At 36.2% G+C, this 20,799-nt stretch overlaps 3 protein-coding genes across 4 annotated transcripts in view; 2 read left to right on the top strand and 1 right to left on the bottom strand.

Moving 5' to 3' along the window:
* Window positions 1–8,185, bottom strand: part of LOC144975082 (TPR repeat-containing protein DDB_G0287407-like) — a 38,597-nt gene extending 30,412 nt beyond the window's left edge. The window contains exons 1-3 of the mRNA XM_078918791.1: window positions 7,784–8,185; window positions 4,898–5,074; window positions 3,820–3,957 (exon numbers count right to left, since the gene is read on the bottom strand). Coding sequence (XP_078774917.1) covers window positions 3,820–3,957; window positions 4,898–5,074; window positions 7,784–8,056 — 588 coding nt within the window. The 5' untranslated portion in view covers window positions 8,057–8,185. The remainder of the gene's footprint in view (window positions 1–3,819; window positions 3,958–4,897; window positions 5,075–7,783) is intronic.
* Window positions 8,186–8,230: 45 nt separating this feature from the next.
* Window positions 8,231–14,542, top strand: LOC144975088 (uncharacterized). 2 transcript variants are annotated; one of them, XM_078918805.1, is made up of 2 exons: window positions 8,231–8,351; window positions 10,198–14,542. In XM_078918805.1, exon 2 carries the CDS (start codon window positions 10,254–10,256, stop codon window positions 13,599–13,601), a length of 3,348 nt encoding a protein of 1,115 aa, XP_078774931.1. In that variant the 5' UTR covers window positions 8,231–8,351; window positions 10,198–10,253; the 3' UTR covers window positions 13,602–14,542. The 2 variants fall into 2 exon arrangements, with proteins under 2 accessions (XP_078774931.1, XP_078774940.1); XM_078918814.1 differs by having other exon boundaries at window positions 8,232–8,289.
* A 1,440-nt stretch (window positions 14,543–15,982) lies between these two features.
* On the top strand, window positions 15,983–18,956 carry LOC144975098 (uncharacterized). Its single transcript, XM_078918827.1, has 2 exons — window positions 15,983–16,091; window positions 16,819–18,956. The coding sequence occupies exon 2, from the start codon at window positions 16,827–16,829 to the stop codon at window positions 18,837–18,839; it is 2,013 nt and encodes a 670-aa protein (XP_078774953.1). The 5' UTR covers window positions 15,983–16,091; window positions 16,819–16,826; the 3' UTR covers window positions 18,840–18,956.
* Window positions 18,957–20,799: the final 1,843 nt, after the last annotated feature.

Genomic DNA, 20,799 nt, shown 5'->3' with positions numbered 1-20,799 from the left:
ATGACATATCAACCCCACCTCTTTTTCAAGATTATTGAATAAAGTAATTCTTTGCAACGAAGCATTGTGGACGAATTTACCAACATTTTTCTTGCTTGTAGTGCTGAGTTGATGGTTACGTGTGTATGAGTGTTTATATATATATATAAATATATATATATATATATATATATATGTGTGTGTGTGTGTGTGTGTATGTGTGTGTGTGTATGTTTCTGTGTGTGTATTTGTGCCAGTCAGAGAAAGAAAGAGAAGATTGTCAAGTTATACTTTGGTGTGTTTTTTGATTTTTTAAGTACCTAAGTGGAGTTAATTTTTCTTTGTGATGCTTTAAGGTCTGAATCTACCTTTTATTTGTGCAATCATTAATCGTATTCCACTGATTTCCATTATTTGAGATATACTTTGAAGTTTTGTTTTGTTAAACAATGAATTGCAATGAATCAAGTTGGCTCTTTACTTCACCGTTTTGGAGCTTGACACTAGATGATAAATTAGAAATAAAAAGACTAGTTCCTCACCAACCAACTGATTTTGAATCAGCACCGGTGTGGAAATCTCGAAAACGCTCTTTTTCAGTGACATGGTATGACAGACATGAATGGCTCACAGTTAGTTTAGAAAAAAGAACCGTTTCTTTTGTTTTTATTGTCTACTTTTTACAGATACAACAAACACTGACAAATCATAGGCTATAGTGACCTTAACCACTTCCATCGTATTTTTGATCTCCTGAACGTTGTTTTAGCACCCTTAAAAGAGTGAAAAATTTCTTGCAAAATTCAACGAAACAGGAGCGGTAAAATTCGTTAATGATTCTGTCAATTCACAAAGCTGAAATAGATGCCATTCCAGATTTCAATAAACAAATTATAAAAAGATTTACAGATTTTCTTTACAAGTACTAAAAGTAAGTAATTTCTGTCATAGTTTTTTTTTTTCACTTTTGATTTACATTTATCACATATTGATTGCATTATCTACCAAATCCAATCCTTTAAATGGTGGACAAAGAATAATTACAAAGACCTTTTCACACGGGACTTGTATCTCAGTGTTGTGGCTTGTTGTTTTCATGAATTATTTGTTTTTGTGAGTTTTGTCCACTTGTAGAAACCATCGACCCCCCCCCCCCCCCCCCCACACACACACCCTTCCAAAAAAGAGAGTTTTAAACATGTGCTCTCTCCTCTTAATCGTGTTCACTGTTTTAGAATTTTTTTTCTCCTCTAATCATGGCACCACCATATGTCGTCAATACGCCACGCCGCTGATAACATCAATAGTGCAAGGGCTGATGGCCAGAGGTCTTTGTGGAAAATTTCGACTTCAAAAGTGACCAAATACAATCTCATTTGGCCAAGAGCTACAAAGATTTTGTCCCCTCTTGAAAAACTCATCGATTTTGATAAACACAAATCAACTAGACTAGGGAAACAATTATTATTGAAAAAAAATATGTTTAAAAAAAAAAAAAATTAAAACTAACTCTCATAGTGCCATTCTTTTTTCAGCCCTGGATAGTGCCATTCTTTTTTCAGCCCTGGATAGTGCCATTTTTCTATGCGCCTGATGACAACACTGATAAAATGAATTAATTGATAGGTAAACACGTGTTCCCATTGGTCGGTAGCAAAGTGATATTGTTTCCTATGAGTAGGTTGTCTATTGTCAAAGAGTTTGATATGATGCTGGAAATAATGTTGCCTATTTGGTTAGATTTTGTTTATATCAAGTGTTGATATCATTGTTTTGATAATAATTAAAAAAAAAAAATTCCCTTTATTCATCCCACAGGGGGAATTTGTCTATAGGGTCTATTCCAAGGGAAGACTGGAATAACCCAGGCACCATCCGCGGTGCAACACTGAAAATTGAGCTAGGGCGAGGTGACTTGCTCAAGGCCACATTGTGCAGCGGTGGGTAATCGAATACGATACCTTTCGGGTATGAAGCAAAGACCTTACAGCTGAGCCACGCTGCCCTCTATAATATGTAGGGAAAAAAATCGTGACCAAAGGTCAATGTCGCTATTCAGGGGTTGTTGCTATTCAAGGGTGTCATTATTCAGAGGTTGCACTGTATGTTATTAGTAATAAAAATCTCAAAATAGTGACATACATTATAGTAAACCCCTGTTTAGTGACATCGATATAGCAATAATCATCAGTTGACACGGATGCTTGATAAAAAAAATATAAATAGGCAACCTCGTTACCAACCAGCATCATTTCGTCCGCTTAGCCAATAAAACTCTTCTTTAACTGTGAATGAGATGTCCTACCGATGAAAGCAAGTTCTGTCATTAGTTTTTCAAAATGACTTAGTTTGGAGTATTTGTGTGGCGAATGTTAAGAAAACAACCGTTTGGCATGGCATCAAATGCAATGACTTCTGGTCCTATCATCTGCAAGCAGGCAAAAATTATTGTGGATTAGCTTTGAGTGGTGGATTTTCAAACGAGCAATTGTTGGCTCAACAGATTTAAACAGCGAAATGGCTTTTCTTTAAAAGTAAGATCTGAAAAAATGTGTATGAAACAGTGCCAGACACATTATTTCAGATTTTTATCTTATACCAGTGCCTACTCCTTAATTTATCATTGTGACGAGTCAGCTGAGCACTATTCACAAAAAAAAACAATGACAATACACATCGGAGAGTGAAGGTGTAACTGGTAAAACCTTTGTCAACAGGAAAAATACACATTATATCGAGGATGGGATGTGTTTTATCATAGGCACCGGCCTGCACATCACATCGTTATTCTTACAAGTATCACCATGCCCCCTTTTCCAGCCATCTTGAAAACCCTGGAATAGTGACATCTCTGAATAACGACATACTTTTCTGGTCCAGGGCAATGTTGTTACCCCAGGGGTTGCCCTGTATTAGGTGATTATATGATCTCTCAATGTCATGATATTTTTTTAATGTAGAAAAAATGTGTTTTTCTTCCCTATTACCTGATCAAGAGCTGAAAAATTGGTTATTTTACATGCATTGGCAAACCCAATGCAGTTTTTTTTTAATCAAAAAATTAAATTGAAACTGAAAGACTTTTTAAAAATGGGATAATTTGCCTCAAGTGAGATATTTCATTGGGGTAAATTTTGATGCAAAACTGAAGAAAATTAGTGAACGTTAAGCCTGCACTACTATTTTATCTGCTCCAGGTTTGAGGCCATTTCAGGTCTTTATCACCTAATGATAAAAAAAAACAAAACAACCGTTTATATAGCGTTTGATTTTGACAAAAGAGCAGCCCACGATTGAAAAGATGAAATAAAAACAAAAAAATAGAAATCCCAAGTGATTAGCCATTTTCAGGTTATAGTAGTCCTGATAGTTTAATTTGTAGGGCACTCATCTAACAAGCAAAAGAACCAGTTTAAATTTTAGATGGAGTAAATGTATTTTTCTGTTCCCTCTATCCAGCCAGAAATGGGTCTTTTTGATCTAATTATCTGGTGGAGAGTACTCCAGGTCGACTAGCATTCGTTCAAAGAATTACATGTATATTTTCTATGATTATTATTCCTTTTAAATCTATCTTCCTCTTTTGCCTATCACTGCATCATTCACCTTCAAATTTTTATCTTAAGCTGAAACCGAAATACGAATTATATTGATATTCGAAAATTACAAAAACCAAGAAAAACAAAACAAAAAAAAAACAAAAAAAATTAAAAATAACAAAACAACCCCCCCCCCCCCACCAAAATAAAATGAAAATAAAATAAAAATAAAAATATAAACAATAACCCCCAGCAAAACTCAAAAGACAAATCCTCCATGTACAACTTTTAAAATTCTAACCTCATCTCGTGAATCCTGGACTCTTCTTATCAAATCTAACATCATTTCTGAAGAATGTTGATTCTCTGCTGAATACTTGTAAACATTTTTATTGTCTCCCTTTGCTAAGGCATCATTTCGTATGGTGTCATCATAAACCTGTGAATAAACATTATCATATTGAGAAAGCAGGGAGGAAATGAATTATGAAAGAGCAATGAATAATGAAGTATATTAACTTTTTTCTTTTCTTTCAGGAATTGTAATATTTCAAATATGTCAGCACTCCATTAAGTATAGCTAATATTTTCTTCCATGATGCCGACTGAATATCATTTATTATTGATAAGATTATTGGTCTATATATATGTGTCCATTTAAAATGTACCTTTCACAATCACAATCAGTGTTCTTAGTTTGAGATCACCTAAAAGTCTCACCCAGACATCAGCACAAGTCCCCACTAAGAGGAACACACTCAAATGTTTACAAATCATCGTTAAGAAAAATAAAAACAGAATATAACAGAGAGATGACTTACAAGGAAAAAAATGTCTGCCAAAACTATAACTATACATTCGCCTGTTTCCCTCCCAGCCAAGGACTCTGGCCAGGGTCCAAACAAAACTAAGTAATCTTATTCCAAGACAAAGACAGAAAGCCATTGGAAAACAGATACAAGGGGATAGAAGACACAGCAAGTACCTCCCTGTCCACTATGGGAGGTCGGGTACCCCATCCAGATGTGTGAATACAACAGACTTAGAAACATTCAAGAAATGATTATTAAAATTCTTCAACCTAAACACCAACAATATCTGTCACATTCAACAACTCTCTCCATCCTCGAATATAAATACTCAGAATTGAGTTGACTTTGAGTAACATTCAGAGGTAATGTGCGTGAGATATAAATGAAGCATTTGAAGGTGATTTAAGCATAGTCATATGTGAAAATGTGTTATATACATGTCCACATTTATTCATGATTTATTTATCATTATAAGTCATTTTTCCATCATATTGAAAAATCATGTCTTTTCAAGTAATTATTAGACTAATTCTAAATGTGTAAAATATAATGCAATGATATTCTCACTTTATCCCTGAAGCAAATACAAGCAGGAAGAAAGCCAGGATTGTTGAGATGCCCATGGAGGAATTCCAATTCAGTGACACTTCTGTCTCGGACATCATCCAGCCAAGGGTAACGGTTGACAGCATTGTCGAAATTCTTTTGCAAAAGGGCATCGTCTTTTCCATGCCAACCATAACGCTTATAAAAGAGGGATAATATAGAAAGAACACTCCAGTAGATCTGCACTTCTTATCATTACCTTGTTTTATTTACTTCAGAAATGTTCTGTATATAATAATAATAATAATAATAATAATAATAATAATAATAATAATAATAATAATAATAATAATAATAATAATAATAATAATAATAATAATAATAGTAATAATAATAATAACGATATGGGAGGCGGGGAATGATAGGAATGTCCTCCCAATACAAAATTATCTACTCATATATTTTTGGCCTCCTGAACATATGTTATAAGTTCGAAGCAAAGTTTATGAGATTAACACACAAAAAAAAAAAAAAACAAGAGAAAAAAGGGATAGAAAAAAAAGAATGTGTGGGGACTGAATAATGACAAGAAAGTCCAATCCTGGGCATTGGTAAAGGAGCGAGGTCCCTGTCGCCGTTTTGCATTGTTTACACAAAGACTGAGTTGCCACCTTGGCTGTTCTTAATAAATAATAGTAGTAAATAGCAATTCTGGGGTCGGAAAAGTAAAATGATAGTGGTGATGATAATGAGGAGGAGGATGATGGTGGTGGTGAGATGGTAAGGGGGGGGGGGGGGGGGGGGGGGATGGCAGAGAAACTTGCTTTGTGTACCGGAGACTAGGTTGTCTCCTTGGCTGATCTCCCAAAAAAAAGAGGAGATGAGGAGGGTGGATACGAGTGGAATGAGAGGGAGAGGGTGTGTGTGTGTGTGTGTATGTGTGTGTGTGTGTGTGAGAGAGAGAGAGAGAGAGAGAGAGAGAGAGAGAGAGAGAGAGAGAGAGAGAGAGAGAGAGAGAGAGAGAGAGAAAAAGGGAGGTGTCAGATTATGACATTATAATTGACCAAAGTTGGAATCAAGGGATGAGTAACAAAAAAAAATCGTATAATTTATGATAATGTGGATATAATGTGATTTCAATGCGTTTACCTTCTACAATAGTTATTTAACAATTATTGACACTCACAAGGTTCATTTTTTTTTCTCTATGGACAATCTGCTTCTTTTTCATCAAGAATTTAGAAAACAGAAAAAAAAAATTGGCCAAATTTTAGCCTTGGAACACTTTAAACCATCTGGCCATGGTCTCTGTGTAAACAAAGCAAGATGGTGGCAGGGACCTCACTCCTTTACCAATACTCAAAGTAATCTATAAATGAAATTGAGTTTGAAGTTTGAAGGAAAACTAATCAGAGATAAGAAATTTGAATATTGGAAGCGAAGTGGCAATTCGGACCTGAGTCTGAATTGCTTCTCGTGGCAATTCGGACTCTTGCCACAATGCGCCTGCGCAATCACAGGAAGTGTCAGAAGTGGACGATGGGTCGAAAGTGAAGCGTGGTAGGGTGGGGGGAAGGTGCTCGTTCTCAGTTGTAAGTTGTCAGTCGGTAGAAGGGCGAGTGAGCAAGCAAGTCACGTTTTAGAACTCCCGAAGATGACTAACCTTCAAAAGCGGTGATCTATTATTCCCCTTTGTCTTACTTTTTCTTGGGTACTTTTTAATTGTAATTCTAGAACTTTTTACTATCCAATTTCTCCCTTCTTACTGGTGCTGATATGACCTAAATGTGTTGCAAGCGACTTAAAAAACAAAAACAATCTAAATATTCGTGGTCTTTGGGAGATTACAATTGTAGTCGCTATTGTTAACGTTAACAATCAATTTGCCCTCGCATAGATAAAAGAGTGTCTTTGTGTTGGAAGATTTATTTGATTTGCCATGAGCATGTTGCAAAAGATACATGCATGACATATCTACATTATATATTTTGCCATTTGCGGCCGCGAAAAAGTGGGGGGAAAGGAAAATAATATGACTTTGAGCTTTGAGCGTTTTATTTAAAAGGTAGTATGGGTCGGGCTTTGACAAAAGGCAGTATCTTAATTCTTTTTAAATTAAAAAATGCTGTTTTATTTCTAAATATAAAAATAGAGGCGATTCTTGGCGGCAAACCATGCAATAGAGCCCCGCCACTGGGGTAGGTGCAGAGTACCGTCTAATTCTAATATTATTAGATAATACTGGACTAGGTGCCTATTAATAAAATAAGCACTGGCTGAATTCGGAGAGAAAATTAATGATCAACTGGTAATGGGATTGGGGAGTAACCAGCGACTTCTCAAGTAGACGATGGGGGTAACCATTAACATCTCCACAACCCACAAACGACCGAGCCGCTGAACGCAGGGGAGAACATGGTGATACGAGATCAAAAAGAGAAAAAGCCGCCGACTCTTAGGTTGTGGAAATGGTTGTTGAGCGGGGGGAGGGGGGGGGGGAAGAGTGTGTGTGTGTGATTATTCTGTTTTTAATGACTTAGAGATACTCATGAGTGTGTGTGTGTGTGTGTGTGTGTGTGTGTGTGTGTGTGTGTGTGAGGCCATGGGAGGCAATTCAGACTCGGGGTCCGAATTGCCACGGGAAGCAATTCAGACTCGAGTCCGAATTGCCACGGGAAGCAATTCAGACTCGGGTCCGAATAGCCTTTCCCAATTGGAAGTTTAAGAAACAAAACTCATTTTCCTCAGTGAAGGTATTTAATGAGTTATGGCCTCCGCCTCGAACATTTGACTGATGGGAATTTATAATTATAATGTCATCCACTGCCTAAACCTTTTATTATGGTCCTGCCTGGTAGTCAATGAAATGAAAACCCCACAAAAAAAAACAAAACAAAACAATGTTACCTGGCCGAAAAAGCCAACGAACACATCAGAACGATCCAACTCCCTCAGACAAATGTTAATAACTTGTGCGTTATCTGCTGCTTCTGACGTTATACCCCATCTCATGTCCACAGCCACGAATTGCACGCCTTTGGCATTGCATGCATGGTGAAATTGTGGAAAGTATTTTCTTGTCAGCTCTTCTCGTTCCTCCTCCATCCCCCCAAAAGGAGATGAGAAGAACACTCGGAGCACATTTGGATCTTTTAATTTTTTTGTTGCGAGTGGCTGCATTTAATGAATTATTTTTGTAACCTTATTGGCACCGGTAACTAATGTGAACATAATACACATTTCATTGAAGAGATCATTAGATGCATTCATTGGCAACGATGTAAATAATGTTCAATCAACCAGAGTAATGTCCCATGCCCTTCTCGCGGCATCAACTTCGCATCCTTGTCGTCACGGACTCAGCTTGTTGTGTCGCTCCCACAAATGCTAAAGCCAAAATGGCTACCTCCCATGTAATGTACAGTTTCAAAATAATCATAATCTTTCAAATTTAATTTGATTCATTTTTCCAAAGGTAACTTTGCGCTTCTATTCTATACCTATACCCCGAGGAAAAGGTTTATAAGATTAGTTTACAAAGAGTGCATCTTTAGTTTATTTGGAATATAATTTCGAATTGTACCTTGAAATATTGGGTTCAGGTCAATGTTGACCAAATGGGAAGGCGGGGCTGGATACTTTTCTAAAACTTTATTGCGTGTTACGGTCGTATTTATATTATATGAAAATATGTTTGGCTGCTGACCCCATAATCAATGCGCTTAAAATTAGTTTTAGGTCCAAAGAAAATTATCATTTTTTCATCATTAATTAGCAGCGAGAGAGGGGAAGAGCCTGAGAAGGGTGACTGGTTGTAAAGAAGAAGAAGTAGTGTTGGAGGAGGAGAACTTTTACCTTGTTACTGATGTTACCATTTTAACACTTCTTCTTCCTCCCTCTTCTCATGCTCTCCCTTTTCTTCTTCTTCTTCTTCTTCTTCTTCTTCTTCTTCTTCTTCTTCTTCTTCTTCTTCTTCTTCTTCTTCTTCTTCTTCTTCTTCTTCTTTCTTCTTCTTCTTCTTCTTCTTCTTCTTCTTCTTCTTCTTCTTCTTCTTCTTCTTCTTCTTCTTCTTCTTCTTCTTCTTCTTTTCTTCTTCTTCTTCTTCTTCTTCTTCTTTCTTCTTCTTCTTCTTCTTCTTCTTCTTTTCTTCTTTCTTCTTCTTCTTCTTCTTCTTCTTCTTCTTCTTCTTCTTCTTCTTCTTCTTCTTCTTCTTCTTCTTCTTCTTCTTCTTCTTCTTCTTCTTCTTCTTCTTCTTCTTCTTCTTCTTCTTCTTCTTCTTCTTCTTCTTTCTTCTTCTCTCTTCTTCTTCTTCTTCTTCTTTTCTTCTTCTTCTTCTTCTTCTTCTTCTTCTTCTTCTCTTTCTTCTTCTTCTTCTTCTTCTTCTTCTTCTTCTTCTTCTTCTTCTTCTTTCTTCTTCTTCTTCTTCTTCTCTTCTTCTTCTTCTTCTTCTTCTTCTTCTTCTTCTTCTTCTTCTTCTTTCTTTCTTTTCTTCTTCTTCTTCTTCTTCTTCTTCTTCTTCTTTCTTCTTCTTCTTCTCTTCTTCTTCTTCTTCTTCTTCTTCTTCTTCTTCTTCTCTTCTTCTTTCTTCTTCTTCTTCTTCTTCTTCTTCTTCTTCTTCTTCTTCTTCCTTTTCTTCTTCTTTTTCTTCTTCTTCTTTTCTTCTCAATAATAATAACGATAATGATAATAATAATAATAATAATAATAATAATAATAATAATAATAATATATATTATTATTATTATTATTATTATTATTATTATTATTATTATTATTATTATTATTATTATTATATTATTATTATATATTATTAGAAGAAGTAGTAGTAGTAGTAGTAGTAGTAGTAGTAGTAGTAGTAGTAGTAGTAGTAGTAGTAGTAGTAGTGATAGTGATATCACAATCATCGCCGTCGTCGTTGTCGTCATTATCATCGTTCTTATTATCGTTATTATTATCATCATAAGCTTTATCATCATTATCTTATGTAGCCCACTCTTTGAATCATTATTTTAATTTTATATGTTTCTATATTATTATTATTATTATTATTATTATTATTATTATTATTATTATTATTATTATTATTATTATTATTATTATTATTATTATTTCCATTATTATTATTATTATTATTATTATTATTATTATTATTATTATTATTATTATTATTATTATTATTATTATTATTATTATTTATTATTATTATTATTATTTTTATTATCATTATAGTATAGTTGTTATTTTATTCATTCATATTACAAAACAAACTCACCATATATAAGCTAACTAGATTTAAGTTTTTGCAAATTTTACCATTTCAGATGAAGTAATCTCAATTCAGTGGTTGTACTACATAGACTGCGTGAATAGATTAAAAATGGCTTCTGGAGTCAGGAAACAAAATCAAGATGCCTCTGATTTTGGTCAGAAAAACCACACAAGACTTTTAAGACAAACTAATCGAAGAATGCAAATCCAAGACCCTGATACTCTACGGAAATCATACAGGAAAAAGTCAAAAACATCACAAGATGCAGGCTTATCTGTTGATGAATCAAGTACCATAGATTCGACTGATCAGACAAGTGATTTCGATCAAAGGAGCACTTCCTTCATTTCAAATAACGATGATATTGACCATTATCAGTGTAGAATATGCACAAAAGGTTTTCAAACTAGTGAATTGCTTTCATCTCACATGTATACACACAATGAGACAAATTCTTTTCAATGCAACATATGTGATGACGTCTTTTCCACATCAGATTTACTTTTTTCTCATGTAGATGAACACAGCAATGTTGTAAAACCATTTAGATGCGGAATTTGTAATGCTGGATTTTTAGAAAATGCATTATTGCTGAGTCATGTTCATGAATGTCATTCGTCAATGCCTTCATTATATAAATGTCACGTGTGCTCACTTCCATTTAAAGAGATTTCAAATCTTATTACACATTTGACTGAAAATCATTCCTCTAAGGTGAAGCATTTAAGATGTGGCAAATGCCTTAAAATGTTTAGTCAGGAAAACGAATTATCTCTCCATATAAAGACACATATCAAAGATTCATCCAAAATGTCTAAGTGTCCTATCTGTTTCTCAAAATTACCAGCATCAATTATAGATAAACATATTTCTGCCCACGATAATGAGAAGGATAAAAGCATTTTATCAACCAACAGATCTCATGACCTTAGAAAAACGAAGAAAAAAAATGGAAATCAACTAAATTCTTTACTAAAAAGAGCTAGAACAAACCAAGATTCTGTTATAGACAGTTTTGAAAGGGCAGACATTAAACTTGATAATTATATTGAAGGAGTAGATGCTGAAAATGAATGCACACATGACGGGAGTGAGGAGTCTGTGAGAAATACAAGGAAAAGGAGAATAAAATGCCTTGATCGAGCATTGAAAAAGAAATCCAGCAAAGAAAAACCAGATGTAAAAGATACCAGTACAATTTTAGCAGTCTGTAAGACAACAGATCCTCAAAATGGAAAAGCAGTATATGACTGCGATGTTTGTGGTCTTCGTGTAAATGATAGAGAGTCATTTATTCAACATCGCAATGATCATTTATCTGACGGAAAATTCTGCATTAATTGCCAACAATGTTCTCAGTCATTTGATTCCTTTGAGGAGCTTAATGATCACATTGGGCCTGGAAAATGTGTTGGCTACAAATGTAATAACTGTGAAAAATCATTTTCTTTAGAACCAATTCTTCTGACTCATAAATTTAAAGAGCATTCCGGCCTGATGAAACAGGATGGTGTATTTACTTGTACAATCTGTAATAAAACATTTGAAAATAAAACAGCTTATATAAGACATGCTAGCTCTCATTCAGAAGACAAATGCATTCAGTGCAAATTATGTAGACATGCTTTTACGACACAAGAGACACTTTTAGGGCACTTGAGAACTACACATTCTATTATTCCACTAACAAGAAAGCAGCACAAGTTCAGTTGTAATATTTGTGGTGCTAATTTCATAAAGAATGAAGCATTATCAACTCATCAAGGTAATGTGCATAACATTGAGAATAGTTCAACCATGGATGTTAAGCCTGACTTGAAAAAATTTAATCTGAAATCAACTGAACCAAAGAAAAATGTGTCTAATAGCAAGACAACAAAAAGAACAGGGCATTGGAGGAGTGCTGAGGATGATAAAAAACGTCGCACATGCCCAATATGTAAAAAAGTATTTAAACGATTTAAAGATGTCGGTCGTCACATTGGCACCCACACTAAACCATATTTATGCAGTCACTGTGGGAAATCATTTCCATATCATTACTCACTTGATGCTCACATAAAAGCCTATCACAGTGTTGAAAATCCACACAAGTGTGAGACGTGCTGTAAGTATTTTAGCTGTGAAAGAAGTTTATTGATTCATCGTAGAATTCACACAGGAGAGAAACCACACCAGTGTCATATTTGTCACAAGAGTTTTCGGCAAATTGCAAATCTCTCTATGCATGTTAAACTGCACAGTAGTGATAAGCCTTTTAAATGTGATTTATGTGATTATCGATGCAGTCATCAAGGCTATTTGAAAAGACATATGAGTACTCACAGCAAAGAGAAGAAATATATGTGTCCAATTTGTAATAAAGGGTTCACAGAAAAGCCCAATCTCAATCATCATCTCAAAAGACATTCTAAGGTTAAAAATCATGTTTGTGCTGTTTGTGGACATCGTTTTGCAGAGAGGTACTACCTCAACAATCACATGAGAATTCATACCAAAGAAAAGCCTTACATCTGCCCAGTATGTAATAGAGCATTTACTATGAGACCCAACATGGTTTCCCATATTAAAAAAACACACCCTTCATATAACTATCAACCTGTTCGACCCTCACACAAACAAGTATCAGATTCCAATTCAAACAACATAACCGATATCCATAATAATTCAAATAGTATTACAAGTCATGACATTAAAGTCATTGACACAAATATACTCAATGCACAGGATCATTCCTCGACTGATTTAGCATCTACAACTAATTCTACAGATCCCTCTTGCAGCAATACACTTACTTCCATTTATTCTAATTCAGTGCCTTATGTATTGACGACAGCTCCTCCCATTTTTCACACAGCCACACCACCACAGTTACAACCATCACAACCACTTCTACCTCTCCATCTACAACTACAACAGGGACAATCAACACCACCTTCTTCAAATATAACAAGTTCTGCAGGCACCACTGATCTCCTCTATCAACATTTGACAAATCCCTCTTCTCAACAATTGCCCCCAGTTCCCCCAAGAGATCTCATAGGTCATTTTTCGCAACAACATCAACGACATCCTATGCATCATATTTTACAAGACACAAACATTCAAAGAAATGAGAACCTCCATATAGGCCCTAATGATGTAATAGAACAACATGTTCTTCAAGAACAACCACAGCGACAACAGCAACAGTACAATATCAATGTGACTGAAACATTTATGTCACCACATTTCATTGATCACCAACGAGTTATGCCTTTGCCTTTGCCAGTGTCCACTCCTCCTAGTCAAAATTTCCCAACAGTCCCTCTGGCAGCTCAAGACTACATTTATACCTATCCCAGCATTCCACCATCCAACAACAATTTCCTTCCAGAACCAGCACAAGGATTGTTCACTAATAACACAATTCATCAGAGTTCAAATTTACAAACCAAAGAAGAAGAGAAACTTTGAACACTATCAAAAATACATAGCAATCCTTGCATACTTAAAAATTTGAATGTACATGTGTATTTGTATGTAATGGTCCGCGTGGATCGTCTCTACAGGAAACAGTTTTCTGACAATTCGTCGTTGGTTATTTTCATTTTTCCATTGATAGTTATGTGCAGTAACTAGATGTTAGCTTGTTAAGTCAGAAATCAACAATGAACTAAGTGATACCTTTGGTTTTAATCGATGTGACTGTAGGAGATATACAATACAAATGCATATGACAGGAGTGAAACAATCCTCGACCTTTGAGTGGGGTCTTTTGACCTCCTGTGGTGGAAAGGAGCTGACTTGCACTGTCATCTATCCCCCTGTATCTGTTTTCTGGTCTTGGTCTTGGGATGGGATTGTAAATGAAATGATTGAAATGCCAGTATTTGCGACATTAAGACAATTGATCGGATAGTTGATAAAGCCAAGAGTTATACTCACCCAATTTCTAATGTGGAAGAACTGTTCAAGAGATTTTGTTTAAGTAAAATGGAGAAAGTTATGAAGGATGGCGATCACCCCCTTCACAAATATATTAAGTTCTCCATGAGGAGCCGTCGCCTCATATCTATAAAAACAACGACAACACATCACCTTAATTCATTTTTGCCACATGGTGTTCTAATTTTTAACGGGCAACTGTGATTTAAATTAAATTCTATTTTTTTAAATATACACACACAAGTTCGGACAAGAGGCCAGAAGTATGGTCTATCTCAATTTATCAAATTTATATATAAAGTGTCGCTATTGGTTCTTGGTTGTATACTTTTTACATTTTTGTGCATTTGCATATATATGTTACCACTGTCGCCATAGATTCTCAACTTTGTGTTTATACATTTTTATGCATGCCACATCTGTAAACGAATTTCCATTTTTTTGGATGAATAAAGTATATATTATTATTATTACTTGGTTTTGTCCTGGCCCATGGCTGAGAGGGATACAGTCAAATGTAGTATTACTCATAAATTGGAGGGGGGTGATATTTTTTTCCTTGTTAATCATATCTCTGGTAATGTGTTGATCATCATAATTTTGTTTTTAACATATCTTGTAAACTAGACTTCAAGCCGGGGAGAAAAGCTTTGCTTGTTCTGGCCCTATAATTTGGAATAAATTGCATTTAGAAATAAGAGAATCAACAGCCCTAGAAACATTAAAAACGAAAGCTCATCTTTTTCAGTCATGTGTCCCATTGGAGCAGCTACTCCAATGAATGATAAATGATTTGTGTGTGTGTGTGTGTGTGTGTGTGTGTGTGTTTGTGAGTGCAATCATGCTGTGCATGGATATTATATCTGACCCCGCGTTTTTTTGAAAAAAATATTTCAAAATTTTGCAAAGAAAATGAATTTTGCAGAAGAAAATAAGTAAATTTTGCAAAAATTTTGCAGGTTTCTAAATATGTTGTATCACACCTAACAACTAACTACATGCAACCCATGTAATAACATATCCGCATCCCCACGGAATTGTGCAATTTCAAACTCAAAATTATGGGACAAAAAATGGCAAATTTTGCCAGAAATTATGCTGATTGGAAAAATGCACAAAGTTGGGAAAACAAAATTACAATAAAAAATTGCTGTCAATGAAATTGTTATAATAAAGAAAAATCAAAGCTTATGGTAGACCAAGGAGAACCACTCCAGTAATCTTCATCACTGTGGGGAATGCAAATTTCACAAAATTTAAAAAAAAAAAGAATCAAAGAATTTGTCAAAAATTTGCAAACCGTGCAGATTTTGTGGTTGCAATACAAATCAGAAAATTTTCCCTAATTTTGATTGCGCCGCAAGCTGTGCAACAAACCGTGGGGCCAGATCTATTGACATTTTTTATATATTTACATTGTAATGCGCCCAGGGCCTGCATAATATAGCGGGATAAGCTGCACTTAAGGGGATCCGCGGGTCCGATTTTGAGTTTCGGTAAAAAAAAATCGATTTTTTTATAATTGCCTCTTTACATTGAAAAATATGTGTAGAATCCATTTTCGTGGGTGTCTAGGCCCTTAAAAAATTTTAAAATAAAGAAATATTTGTTTATAAGGGTCACGGATGAGAAAAATTAGATGCAAAAGTTGAAAAATTACGAAACTTTACTCCTTGACAACGCGATTCCCTTTGAGTACTAACCACTAAAGTTTGGTATCGTTGGAAAGGTCACGATCGGGACTTTCCGATTGACAAAGTTTCATTCATGTACGGAAATTACCGAAGACCCAGTATTTGCATATGTGAAGGCCCCTTGCGTTACGCTGGTTGGCTGCTTCAATCACGTGACGAAACCGCTAGTTTTCATTCGCTCAGACGTTGGTAACCGGAGGGGAATCCCCTATGGCGGCCATTTTGAAAATTGTTTATACTGGTTCGACAACTCACAGAAACTGATCGTCTTTGCCTTATTTATCTTTTCCAACTGTATTTTCAAGTCTCCAAATCATTATAACAGGTGAGTTAATAGAATAGAAATGTGGATTGTGTCTGTCATTTGTTTGTATAACGTAGGAACTCTAAGTATGTCAGTTTTACGGGTGAACTCTATGTAGGTCAGTGATACAACAACATGACCCCATTCTTCTTATCTGTTCGATCTTCTTTCCATCAGCCCATTCATCTCTCTTCTTTTCATCATCACCATCATCATCATAAGCAGCATCATCGTCATCATCAGCGGCACTGACACCCGCAACACATCTCGAATTATTATCATCGCCTTTGTCGTCCTCAATATCATCACTATTATTGTTAGGATGATCAACGCCCAGATCAACCAGTAGATACATAATAATTAAGTTAACTAAGAAAAAAATTGAAGTTAAACCAATTATCATTACAGTTTCCCCTTTTGTCTTATTTTTTCATCTTTTCTCTTTGCCTAATCTGTTCTTTTTCCTTTTATTCATTCATTTATATATTTACTTATTTATGGGTATATTTATTTATTCTTTATTTTTTTATATTTTTAGTTTTTAGTCATTCTTCCTTTTCTTTTGTTCTCTAATTTTAGTCCTATTATTATTCATCTATTATTATTTTTTCCCTTTCCAATGATGTTCTTGTATTTCAAATTTGATGTGTTACTTCAACAATTTAATGACCTTTGTTTGATATTGGCCAGTGGCTTAAAAATAAACTTTGATTGATTAGTCTAATCTTTGTTTTTGTACTGTCCACAGATCTCATCATGCCACCAAAGTTGAAGCAAGGTACTCGTCTTACCCAATGCTATGGCAAGCCCAAGAAGAGTAGAGCTGCACAGTTGCAGGCGGCTCGAAACCAACGCAAGCTTTCGAAATCTAACCAGCTGATCTCACCAATTCAATCTCGGTCAACCTCATCGATTACAGGTGCGGAAGCCATTGTTCAGCGAGGCTCACCTATCCCAGCTCCAAACTCACCCCCTCAGCAAGACCTACCATTACCATCAATTTCAGCAACAGACACCCCCACTCAAGACCTACCATCAACGTCAACGGTAGATACCCCTCAGCCAAAAGAAGACAAGCCCGTTTCCATCTCCGCCTCAAAGAGAAAGCTGTCATATTTAGGCCCTCTACCAACCGTCACAGCAGAAACTGACCCAGAGCTGTTACCATCCACCATTGTCGATTTGGAAAAGCTCTCTCCATTGTTTATGGGACTTCTTTGTCCTTTTTGCGCCCAACCAAGCTTGACTCTATCTGGTGATGCAACACGGAATTCTGGCCTTGCAGTCTTTCTACAGGTGAAATGCAAGCTGTGTGACAAAGTGGTCTCATCTACAACAACATCAACTAGATGTGACACTCAAGTTTATGATGTCAACAGACGAGCAGTTGCCGCTGCCTGTGCTACTGGGATGGGCTATGCAGGACTCTGCAACTTTACAGAACTTATGAATATTCCTTCACTTCATCACAGAACTTTTGACTGCCATGTTGAAGTAATAAAGAAGTGCGACTTGTTTTCACGTGACAGTCTCGCCAAGGCTGTGGAACAGGTGCACAAATCATACTCTGCTGAGCAAGACAGTGAAGTGAAGGACATTAACGTTTCTTTCGACGGGAGCTGGCAGAAGCGAGGTCACACTTCGAAATCCGGGATCGGCCTTGTTATAGAGCAGCGCACTGGGCTGGTGATTGATTTCGAAATCCTTACGAGTCACTGTCAAATCTGCACAACAACTGGCAAAAAAATGCAGCAAGAAAACATTCTGAAGTATGAACGCTGGCTTGCAATTCACAAAAAAGACTGTGATGCCAATTACGAAGGACCAAGTGGCGGTATGGAAAAGGAAGCCGCTTTACGCATGTGGAGCCGCTCTATTCTCAATAACAAACTGCGGTATGTTACCCTCATCAGTGATGGGGATGCGAAAACTATCACAGAAATCCATCAACTCAACCCATACCCAGGTACCTCAGTCACCAAACATGAGTGTATCAACCATGTCGGCAAGAGACTTGGCACTGCCCTTCGGAATTTGGTCGCAGAAAAGTCAAAACAGACCCCTAAAATTACTCTGGGTGGTAAAGGTGATGGAAAATTGCGACCAGAAGTAATAACCAAACTGACGTCGTATTACTCCAATGCCATCAGACGGAATGCAACTGTGCCGGGGATGAAGAAGGCTATCATGGCCATCCTGGATCACTGTCGGTCAACAGACGATACGCCTCTCCATCAGGGATGCCCGGAAGGACAAGACTCATGGTGTTTTGTGCAGAGGGCAGAGGCAAGAGGACTCGAACCTGGTAGCCATATGGACAACTTGGGAACCCCCATCTGCCAGCTAGTTGCAGACAGTATTCAACCGGTCTTTGAAAGAATGGCGTCAGATGACCTTCTGTCTAGGTGCGTCCTCCAGTCAACGCAGAACACGAACGAGTCTGCCCATGCAGTCATATGGGCTCGTTGCCCCAAGCACCTCTTCGTTAATAGAAACAGACTCTGCATTGCAGTCGCCATAGGTGTTGCAGAATTCAACTTTGGTTCTGCATCATCGCGAGAATTTATTGCATCACTAAACCTCCCTTGTGGTGTCGAAACAAAAAAGCGCGGTGACAAATGGGACAAAATAAGAACACGCAAGGCTGAAGCTGCAGTGACAGAAAAAGCAAAGAAATTTAGAAAGTTGAAGGCAGAGGCAAAGCAGATAGAAGAACAGAAGCTAAAGGAGAAATTTGGGGAGTTTTACCTAACGGGTGGAGGAGATTAGAATTAGAGGCAACGGCGTGTTACGATGACAAATTGTCGATTTCAGGTAATTTTTTTTTTAGGGGGAAGGGATAGAGATCTTGAAGAAAGATAATGAAAATCATGTTAAATTAATTATTGCAGTGTTGAATTTGTTTAGTATGATGATAATCTAGCTTAGATAATAATCATTTGAATTTTCTTGAGACATTTTTGTTATTTTTTAACCCTTTTTGTTCTTTTTTTTCATTTTTCTCAACATTCCGCTTTTCGCATATTTTCATCACAATTTAATCCATAACTCCAAAAGTTATTGTTGAAATCATCTGAAATTTTCACAGAGTGATCTATGCATATTTGTTAACAAACTGTCAACAGCATTTTGTGGTATGTTGCAAGTATTTGATTTTTTAAAAAAATATGTGTTTATATCCCTCTTATTTGCGTTACATGAATTATGTACCTGGCTTACATAGGCATAGCACCAAAAGTTTTTCATTTACACTAAAATTGCTCTGTCAGTTTGTAGAAAATAATGATTACTATCATCATACTGAATATTAACTCTGTATCTTAAATACTTTTAGGGACACCAATTAAAATAGATTATGTAAAAAACTGCTGACTCAGCATATAAAATATCGTGTAAAACCAAAGTCAATGAGTAGAAAGTGTCTATCAACATATTTATTGTCAAATTTATGTCATAAGAATATGTCTGTTCATTAAAAATAGCAACAAGCTTGCAAATAAAAAAATTGGGGGTCAAGCATGGCTACCCCCCCTTAACAGATGTGCACTTTTAGTATTATTATTAACATTTGAGTGCATTCCCTTTAGTGGGATCCTGTGCTGGTGTCTGATTGAGACTTTTAGGTGATCTCAAACCAATTACAGTGCAATCTCTGGATAACGACAACCCCTGGATAGTGACATTGACGTCTGGTCCCAATTCTTTTTGCTCTATGTTATTAGCAAAAAACAAAAAAACAAAATAGCGACATACATTTTTAGTAAAACCCCTGTTTAGTGGGGGGTTAGTATCTCAAGATGTGGATCTGCTAACTTTAAGGGCTTGTAAATTTTGGTGCACTTAAATAAAAACTTTGGTTTCAAAACTCATCAGCAGTATTCCATACTGGATGGGGATTCTGACCTCCCATAGTGGGCAGGGAGGTACATGCTGTGTCTTCTATCCCCCCATACCCGTTTTCCAATTGTTTCCTGTCATTGTCTTGGAATGAGATTACTTAGTTTTGTCCTGACCCTTGCCGGAGTTCCTTGGCTGGGAGGGAAACAGTCGAATGTCTAGTTATAGTTTTGGGAGATGATATTTTTTTCCTTGTAAATCATCTCTGTGTTATGCATTGTATTATGTTTGGTTTATATATTATATTATATGATTGGTAAACATTTGAGTGTATTCCTCTTAGTTGGGACCTGTGCTTGTGTCTGGATGAGACTTTTAGGTGATTTCAAACTAAGTACTTTGACAGTGTGCTCTTGGAATCTACATCTGTTCCCTATTTCAACCAATTCCCCTTTGTCTTACCTTTTCTTTTGTGCTTTAATTGTAATTCTAGAACTTTTTACTATCCCATTTTCTTCCTTTTTACTCACAGGAGTTTCAGACACCACTCGTAGGAATTTCAATGCCGAAAGAGGAATTTCCGCACACAAGACGAAGGAATTGGAATGGTATTTGGCATTGTGTTTATTTAAAATTTTAAATTGAGCATTTATATAGCGCAATATCCACTTAACGTGCTCAATGCGCTTTACAAGGGGTCCCTGGTCAACAGCAACATTTAACATGTAGGACGAGACATGACGCCTGTTAGGCGATATTACAATTTTTCGGACAAAGACAACGCTGTTAATGGCCAGGTACTCATTTTACACCTGAGTACAGTGAGAGAATGTGAGTAAAGAGTCTTCTCCAAGGACTCAACTATGCGCCGAGCGAGGCTCGAACCCAGGAC

Source organism: Berghia stephanieae, chromosome 1 (assembly GCF_034508935.2).
Source record: "Berghia stephanieae isolate SIO BIC M18660-M18661 chromosome 1, UCSD_Bste_1.3, whole genome shotgun sequence".
Classification (NCBI taxonomy): Eukaryota; Metazoa; Mollusca; class Gastropoda; order Nudibranchia; family Aeolidiidae; genus Berghia; species Berghia stephanieae.
Note: the sequence above shows the minus strand (reverse complement) of the source record. Positions and strands in the feature narration are given on the sequence as shown.